General features: G+C 42.9%; 1 protein-coding gene across 1 annotated transcript; it reads left to right on the forward strand.

Moving 5' to 3' along the window:
- Positions 1–4887: 4887 nt before the first annotated feature.
- On the forward strand, positions 4888–9181 carry LOC310672825 (uncharacterized protein; the record flags this gene model as incomplete). Its single annotated transcript, XM_083430481.1, has 2 exons — positions 4888–5098; positions 8048–9181. Exon 2 carries the CDS (start codon positions 8138–8140, stop codon positions 9179–9181), a length of 1044 nt encoding a protein of 347 aa, XP_083286607.1. The 5' UTR covers positions 4888–5098; positions 8048–8137.
- Between the last annotated feature and the right edge of the window lie 597 nt (positions 9182–9778).

The raw sequence follows: 9778 nt of genomic DNA on the forward strand, positions 1-9778 counted from the left end.
AGACTCCAGTGTCCCAAGTAAAACTCCAGCCCAGACTGTTGTTGATGGCACAGTCAGGATGATGATGTTTGATACTTCTAGGGAGCCAGACCTGTGCATTGTCTATGGGGAATCCATCAAGCCAAAGCCCATCATCCATAAGAGAACTGAGGGTCAGCAGGAAGACTACCCAGTCGAGGAGGAGGAGGAGGATGTACACCTCCTTCATGGAGGAAGTTGCAGATCCCCCTGGGAAATTATGGTGGTGACAGTTCCTGGTACTACTAAGGAGCAGGACGTGTGTGTTGTGGGTGAGGAAAACATCTGGCACAACCCCAACATCTGTGAGAGAAAAGCGTGTTTGCAGGAAACGCTCTCAGTGGAGGGTCCCATTCACAGCAAACTAGACTCCAGAGTCCCCCGTGAACCTCCAGCCCAGACTGTGGGTGATGCTGCTGGACAAGACACTTGCATTGTGTATGACCAAGGTGTCCTACAAAAGCACATTGTCCATATCAGAATTGGGTATCCTGAGGAAACACACCCAGGGGAGGATGTAGTTAAGCCTATTGCTGGCGGAGGAGATTGGAAAGGCCCCAAAGAATTCACCTTCCAGCCTGCTGTTGATGCCACCAAAGAACAAGATTCCTGCGTTGTGCATGAGGAAATGGTTAGACAGGAGCCCATTTTTCAAGGAACAGCCCCCAGTGAAGCCACAGCTCAGAGAGGTATGGATACTGGTAAGTAATGGGACTCCCAGGCAATGCATATTGGGGAGGGAAGCCCCAGGCAGAATTCCTCCTGAGCTTCAGGTCTTAATGACAAGCACACAAGGCTAGTTTGAGGTCATCCCATGCTGCACCAACTTACAGTAGACCCACTAAAAGTAATGTACGGACACAGAACCCACTCTACGTAGGTTCTGTTTGCTGGGGAAACTGTACTGCTCTTGAGGTGTGTCTGTCTGTGTGTGTGTGTGTGTGTGTGTGTGTGCATGTGTGTGTGTGTGTGCATGCGCCTTGTGCAGAAATTTTCAATTTCGCTTTGTAATTTTTGTTCTTTTGTTTGTTCACAACTACTTTCCCTATGCTCGTAGTCTGCTACTTTTACTTTATTGTCTGCTCTTGAGCATTAGAAAAGTTTCAATGCATCAAGAATTAGAAATCTTGATCTAACCTCCTGAGGGACAAATAGTATAGCTATGCTTCCTAAAGCCAATGTAAGCTTCCACCTGGAGACTAAGAAAATATTTGCTCTCGAGAGTAAAATCTCTACAGGTAGAAACTTGCTGGTGAATCTGACGCAACGGCAAAACCAGACTCAGGATATTGAGCAGAGTGGAAAGAAAGGTCACCCAAGATGGCAACTCATTGCTCGCTTAGACAACAATGGCCCAAAAGTGTATGAAAAAGACAAAACATATTACATTGAATGTGTCAACTTCCATCTCTCTCTCTGACATCCATATTTTCTTTCTCTCTTATCCAGCAGGTGTTGTGCAGTGGAGACAGAACAAAAGGAAATCTTTGAAAAAAGCACAGATGGAGCAGAACCTCCTGAGTCACAATGCACCAAAGAGGGAAAAGAAAAGCCACAGAAAATTGAAAACAGACAAATCCATCATTCCTCAAAGTGGCTTCTTCACTGAGCAAGGAGAACAAGCAGAAAACAGAGGTGCTTTGAGAACATTCACAAAGGAGAAAACAATTCAAACGGCAGAATCTGGAGGAATAAGCAGTGAGAGCAGAAACAATGGAAACAGCCCCACATGCCCTACAGAGGTGAAGCGATTTACTTGTTTGGAGTGTGGAAGGAGCTTCAGGAATCAGAAGCAGTTTGCTGCCCATCAACAGATTCATACAGGACAGAAATCACATAAATGTGCAGACTGTGGAAAGAGCTTCTGCAAGAAATGGAACCTTAAAGTACATAAAAGAACCCACACAGGGGAGAAGCCTTTCAAATGTTCAAAGTGTGAGAAAAGCTTCACTGACAGCTCAAACTTTACTAAACATAAAAGAACTCACACAAGGGAGAAGCCTTACAAATGTTCGGTGTGCGATAAAAGCTTCAATGTGAGCTCAAACCTTACTAACCATAAAAGAACTCACACAGGGGAGAAGCCTTACAAATGTTCGGCGTGTGAGAAAAGCTTCACTGACAGCTCAAACCTTACAGTACATAAAAGAACCCACACAGGGGAGAAGCCCTACAAATGTTCTGTGTGTGGAAAACACTTCGCACAAAACTCGAACCTTAAAGTACATGAAAGAACCCACACAGGAGAGAAACTGTACAAGTGTGAACAATGTGGAAAGAGCTTCACCCATAAATCAGACCTGCAGAGGCATCAAAAGCACCACACAAGGGAGACACCCAATCAGGATTCAAATCTCAGTGAGCGTTTAGATGATGAATCGAGACCTCACGAAGGTGAGAGCGCACAACGGATGGAAACCATGTAACTTCCTCAACTATCCTAAGAAGGTCGCATCCACACAATATATTTAAAGCTTCCCTCTAAAGAATACTGGGAATTTAATGGTGTTCGTAAAGGTGTCTGGAATTTAGACCTATGAGGTTCAAACTACTGTTTCCAGAATTCTTTTGAAAAAGCCATATAATAGCTACAAAGGAGCTTTAAAGGGGTGGTGAAAATGTGACCTCAGTCTCAGAGTCCATCTCTTGGGCATCACAGGAGCCACCCAGAGACCACGTCCCCCTGAATCTCCCAATACACACACATAATCCATGCTTTGGGTGGGTTCTTGAGTCTTTTAAGTGACTAAAACACATTGCCTCAGGTTTTGTGTCCACTGTTTGTGTAGATTGCATGTGATAGTGGTATATATATATATAATAAAGTTACTTTATTGTAATCAGTTATGCTATGAAAATTGCTTTTCGGCGAAACTAGAGAAAACTCAGCTCTTTCCTTGGCCAGAGTACAGTCAACCAGCAACTTTCTCTCTTGACATTGGGAATTTCTCTTGGCACCCCAATATATGTGAGGGCTCTTCTGTTCATCCGGCTGAATTAACCATGTTGGGGATAATTTAGGCTCTTGAAACCAAAGAGAAGGATTGACCCAAGGAAGGAAGTGAAGTTTCAGAGGCTTCCCCGTTGGAAATGTAAAATAGGCACAGTAGCTGCTTCTGCTTTTTAGATTTGTTTTGAGACTACCAATCCTGAATAATAAAGTTGTGTAAATATTATGCTTTGTGCTCTTCTGTTTTCACTGGCTCCTCAGGACAAAAATGGATGCAGCTTTCCAATTTAGATTGCAGTTTCCAGCACACACAGCCCCCATTCACACCATGGAGTAAAAGCAATGGGATACCGCTTTAAACAGTCATGGCTTCTCCCAAGGAATTCTGGGAGCTAAAGGTTGTTAAAGGTGCTGAGATGGGTTAGGCGAGACCTGCTATTCTCCTCACGATGTCACAGCTTCCAGCATTACTGGGGGAGAGGAACTGATGGTTAAACCACTTTGCCCTAGCTGCTCAAAGAACCCTAAAAGATTGGTGAATTGCAGAAGCCAAGCTGGATTTTATTCAGCAAGACTTGGTCCTCTGTATATATGAAGACTTTATCAACTATAAATCAGTGGCCGCACCTGTAACTGAAATTGTGACAGACAGAATGCGAAAGCTTCCCCATAGTTCTATTTCCCTTTGAGAAATAGCTTGACCTGTTGAAATTCTGCCTGCTACACAGCTGTTAAAGGCACAAGGATCAGAATAAGTACAGTGGTGCCTCGCAAGACGAAATTAATTCGTTCCACGAGTCTCTTCGTCTAGCGGTTTTTTCGTCTTGCGAAGCAACCCTATTAGCGGCTTAGCGCTATTAGCGGTTTAGCGGCTATTAGCGGCTATTAAAGGCTTAGCGGATTAGCGGATTAGCTGCTAAAAGGCTATTAGCGGTTTAGCGGCTTAGAAAAAGGGGTTGGGGAGCGGGAAAAAATCTCAAGACTCGCAAGACATTTTCGTCTTGCGAAGCAAGCCCATAGGGAAATTCGTCCTGCAAAGCACATTGAAAAACGGAAAACCCTTTCATCTAGCGGGTTTTCCGTCTTGCGAGGCATTCGTCTTGCACGGCACCACTGTACACTCAAAGGAAGGGAGAAGCAGCTTTTGAGGCCTCAGGGGATTCCTATTGCCTGGTATCTAAACCACTCACAAATCACTCACAGCTCTGCATTCACTCATTGGCTGAAAGGCTGGTGCCTAAAAATAAGGAAGGCAGGCACCAGGAGAACATCACTGGGAAGAGCGTTCCAGGAGTGAGGAGGCACCTCAGGAAAGGCCTGTTCTCAGGTTGAGAGGCTCCCGGCCTCTCGTGTTGGAGGCACACGGAGGAATAGGAGTCTTTTTTTAAGAAAGCTCCAAAAGTTGATGTTATTATGTTGACAATATGTGAAACCAAGCCACAATTTAAAAACAAAAGGAGAACGCTATAAATCAAGTGCAAGAAGGGAAAAGAGGGCATTTATGTCTTATATCTGAAGGAGTGTCTCCACCCCCATCGTTCTGCCCGGACACTGAGGTCCAGCACCAAGGGCCTTCTGGCAGTTCCCTCATTGCAAGAAGTCAAGTTACAGGGAACCATGCAGAGGGCCTTCTCAGTAGTGGCACCTGCCCTGTAGAACACCCTCCCATCAGATGTCAAAGAGAAGAACAACTACCAGACTTTTAGAAGACATCTGAAGGCAGCCCTGTTTAGGGAAGCTTTTAAAGTTCGATGTTTTATAGTATTTTAATATTTTTTGGGAAGCCGCCCAGAGTGGCTGGGGAAGCCCAGCCAGATGGGCGAGGTATAAATAATAAATTATTATTATTATTATTATTATTATTATTATTATTATTATTATCATCATCATCATCATCATCATCATCATCATCATTTCTCTCTCTCCTGTTTAATTTCTCTTTTCAGATCACGCTTCTGCCCTGCCACACTATGTTTTTCTGTGAACTCCAGTTCCCAGCAGCCATTGCACTTCCCACATAAACGATCAACACCTGGCCCCATTTATCTGAGCAAACACCCAAGTGGGACAGTGAAGGGGCTTGAGATGAAGAAGGAAAGTCAGTGAATTCACCAATATCCACCAGAAGGGGTGAGCTGGAGCCTACCAAGAACTCAAGATAAGACATGCTGGGATTGGGTAGAAATTTCTGAACTGGGGGTCCCTGTTTTTCCCCTCTTTCATCTCCTTTGTGATATAAATGCAGACTTGATATCACAAGGGGCTGCTGCTCTGGGCCGCGAGTGTAGACCTTCCTTAAGCCTAAGGGGACCTGGGTGAGTCAAAGGATGACAGCCCTTTGGAAGAATAAGAAAGAGAAAACATAGGAATTCTCATTGTGCAGGAGGAGGAATGTGGGTAGCAAGGAAGGGTGCAAGAGAGAGATTTCTGCCCCGGGAGGTAGAGATGGGGTGGGGTCCGGAAGGCAGCCTCTTGCCTTTTGTGTTTTTATTAGTTTTTCAATTAGGTACTCCACATACACATATTGAATTACATTTTACATTTATACTTGCTCTTCAAAGCTGACTTACCTCCTTCTTTCTTAAGGTTTTTTTATATCACATATAATTTTATCGCATTATTTTCTTCCATTTTATATATTATCATTTTCCATATTTGAGCATAGTGTATCCATAAACAAATAAGTCCTCAGGTTTATACAATTCTTGTTGTCAATCTGTATTCATTTACCACTACTGTTAGTTATATTAGCTTCCTTATACATTTTGCTTCTTAATATTTTCATTATCCATCACTTTTCTTAATCTTTCCCGTTATTAGGTTTGTTTCCAATTCTACTAGTTTTACTATTTCATCTTTTCTTTCCTTTATACAATATAATTTTTTCCAATTCTTTTTTAAATGTTTCCTCACCCTGTTGTTGAATTTTCCCTGTTAGTTTGGCTATTTCTGCATATTCCATTACCTTCTGTCTCCATTCTTCTACTGCTGGTAATTGCTGCTGTTTCCAAACCTACACTAACAGTAACTTCGCCGCTTTTGTTGCATATAAAAACAGTTTCTGGTCGTTCTTAACCAGATCTTCTCCTACTATTCCTAACAAGAATGCCTCTGGCTTTTTCAAAAACATATATCTAAAGATCTTCTTTAGCTCATTGTATATATTTTCCCAGTACGTTTTTATCTTATCACATGACCACCGCATGGGAAAGAAATTACCTTCTTTCACCCCACATTTGCAGCAATTCTTCTTTCCTGTTTTGTACATCCTTAACAGATTCACTCTAACACTCCAATTAGAGTGAGGTACCATCTGTACATCATTTTTAACAGATTTTCTTTTAACAAAGCACATGCTGTGAATTTTAGCCCAGTTCCATAGTTTTATACCTTTCTCATATTCAATGTTATGGCCAACATCCATTGCCCATTTAATCACAATGCTCTTGATTTCTTTGTCTTTTGTGTACCATTCTAATAAAAACTCACAGACCTTTGACAACATTTTTGTGTTTTGTAATACTGCAGTTTCTAATATTGATTTGGTTTGTTTGAAACCTCTTGCTTTTTTATCTTTTGAGAAAATATCATTCATTTGATGATACTCCATCCAGCTTGATAATTTATCTTTTAGTTCCTCGTAAGGCCTGATCTTTATTACATTATTTTCTTTTATCAACATGTCTCTGTACAGTAGCCATTCTCCTTTCATATTTAATTTTTTCATTGAGAAGGCTTCTCTGGGTAACAGCCACCATGGTGTTTTCCTTTCAAACCACTCTTTATATCTCTTTCAAACTTCAAACAATGATCTTTTTATAATATGATCTAGAAAGTCTCGGTGTACACCATCCTTGTCATACCAAAGGTACGCGTGCCACCTGTATCTATTTCCAAACCCCTCTAGATCTAATATGTCTGTGTTCTTAAAACTAAGCCATTCTTTTAACCATGTTATAGAAGCGGCTTCATAATATATTTTAAGATCCGGTAACGAGAAGCCTCCTCTTTCCTTTTTATCCGTCAGAAGTTTAAACTTTATTTTCTTCCCTTGCCATACAAACCTAGAAATCATTTTTGCCACTCATTGAATTGACCTAATCCGCCAACAATAGGAACAGTTTGGAATAAAAAAAAGCATCTTAGGTAAGACACTCATCTTGACAGCTGCTATCCTTCCCCCGAAGGACACTTTCAATCTGTCCCATATTTCCAAATTTGTCTTTCTTTCTTTCCATGTTGTTTTATAATTGTCCTTGAATGGATTTGTGTTTTTCAGGGACAGCCAGACCCCCAAATATTTTCTTTTCTTTACCACTGTTATTTCTGTTTTACTTTGCAGGTGATCTGTTTGTTCCATGTTCATGTCTTTCACCATCGTTTTTCTTTTACCCTTATGAATTTTCAATCCTGCCAACATTCCAAATTCTTCAATTACTTTTAATGCTTCCATTGTCAAAGTTAAAGGTTCCTGAACTGTCAAGACTATATGGTCGGCGAAGGCTTTAACCTTATATTCTTTTCCGCCACACTTTATCCCTGTAATTCTTTCTGTTTCATTTTTCACTAAGGGGGAGCTTGTTTAAGGCAGACGTGCAACCCAGAGTCCACAACAGAAAGGAAAAGAGGGACAGGATGTGCAGTAGGGCTTCTGCAGGTGGAGGTTGCTACATTTCCTAGAGCAAAGAGCAGAAGAGTCTTAGGGGGAAGGAATGCAGCTCAATGGTGCCTGCCTTCAATTGCAGAAGGTGGCAAGTTCAATCCCCAGTATCTCCATGTAGGACTTGGGAGAGGCTTCCTGTATGAAACCCTGGAGAGCTGCTTCCAGTCAGTGTAGACAATACTGAGCTAAGTGGCCAAAGTTACTATTCTCTTGTGTATATGAGGATCATGAAGGAAAATATTCATTTCTGAGCTATTTTCCTAAAAGAGTAAGATGGAGAGTGTCTAGTGTGAATATGGGGCACACAATATATCCTCTGAAGGCTGAGCTGAACAGGATACTTCTTATGTTTCTAATTCTCTGCATCTCCTGTTTCTCAAGATGCCTTCTTTCAAACAATCTTCTTTCTCAAACAGGCAAAGAGAAAGCGGCAGCCAGTAAATGAAGCAGAAGACGCCGGTGCCTAAGAAGAAGGTTGCAAGGAGCCCAGTTGGACCACAGCCAGGATGATGATGTTTGATACTTGCAAGAAGCCAGACCTGTGCATTGTCTATGGGGAACCCATCAGGCAAAAGCCCATCATCCATAAGAGAACGGAGGGTCAGAAGAAAGCCCACCCAGTTGAGGAGGAGGATGTATCCCTTTTTCCTGGAGGAAGTTGCAGAGCCTACTGGGAAATCACAGTACAGACAATTCCTGGTGCTGCTAAGGAGCAGGATGTGTGCATTGTGGGTGAGGAAAACATCTGGCACTACCCCAACACCTGCAAGAGAAATATGTGTTTGCAGAAAATCAGCTCAGGGGAGGGTCCACTTTACAGCAAAGAAGACTCCAGTGTCCCAAGTAAAACTCCAGCCCAGGCTGTTGTTGATGCCACAGCCAGGATGACGGTGCCTGATACTTGCAAGGAGCCAGACCTGTGCATTGTCTATGGGGAACCCATCAGGCAAAAGCCCATCATCCATAAGAGAACTGATGGTCAGCAGGAAGCCCACCCAGTCAAGGAGGAGGATGTACCCCTTCTTCATGGAGGAAGTTGCAGATACCCCTGGGATATCCCAGTGCAGACAATTCCTGGCACTGCTAAGGAGCAGGATGTGTGCATTGTAGGTGAGGAAAACATCTGGCAGAACCACAACATCTGTGAGAGAAAAGTGTGTTTGCAGAAAACCCTTTCAGTGGAGAGTCCCGTTCACAACAAACTAGATTCCAGTGTCCCCAGTGAACCTCCAGCCCAGACTGTTGTTGATGCTGCCAAGGGACAAGACATCTGCATTGTGTATGACCAAGGTGTCCTACAAAAGCACACAGTCCATATCAGAATTGGGTTTCCTGAGGAAACACACCCAGGGGAGGATATAGTTAAGCCTATTGCTGGCGGAGGAGATTGGAAAGGCCCCAAGGAATCCACCTTCCAGCCGGCTGTTGATGCCACCAAGGAACAAGACTCCTGCACTGTGCATAAGGAAATGGTTAGACAGAACCCCATTTTTCAAGGAACAGCCCCCAGTGAAGCCACAGCTCAGAGAGATATGGATAATTGTGAGTAATGGGACTCCCGGGGAAATGCATATTGGGGAGGGAGGTCCCAGCCAGAATTCCTCCTGAGCTCCAGGTCTTAATGACAAGCACACAAGGCTAGTTTGAGGTCATCCCATGCTACACCAACGTACAATAGACCCACTAAAAGTAATGGACATAGAACCCACTCTATGTAGGTTCTGCTTGCTGGGGAAACTGTACTACTCTTGAATTGTGTGTGTGCGTGTGCGCATGCACCTTGTAGAGATTTTTTTCAATTTAGCTGGGTACTTTTTGATTTTTGTTATTTCTTCACAACTACTTTCCCTATGCTTGTAGTCTGTTACTTTTGCTTTATTGTTTGCTCTTGAGCATTAGAAAAGTTTCAATGCATCAAGAATTAGAAATCTTGATCTAACTTCCTGAGGGACAAACAATATAGCTATGCTTCCTAAAGCCAATGTAAGCTTCCACCTGCAGACTGAGAAAACATTTGCTCTCGAGAGTAAAATCTCTACAGGAAACTTGCTGGTGAATCTGACGCAACGGCAAAACCAGACACAGGATCTTGAGCAGAGTGGAAAGAAAGGTCACCCATGATGGCAACTCACTGCTCGCTATGACAG

Source organism: Podarcis tiliguerta, assembly GCF_965153285.1.
Source record: "Podarcis tiliguerta genome assembly, chromosome: 2".
Lineage (NCBI taxonomy): Eukaryota > Metazoa > Chordata > Lepidosauria > Squamata > Lacertidae > Podarcis > Podarcis tiliguerta.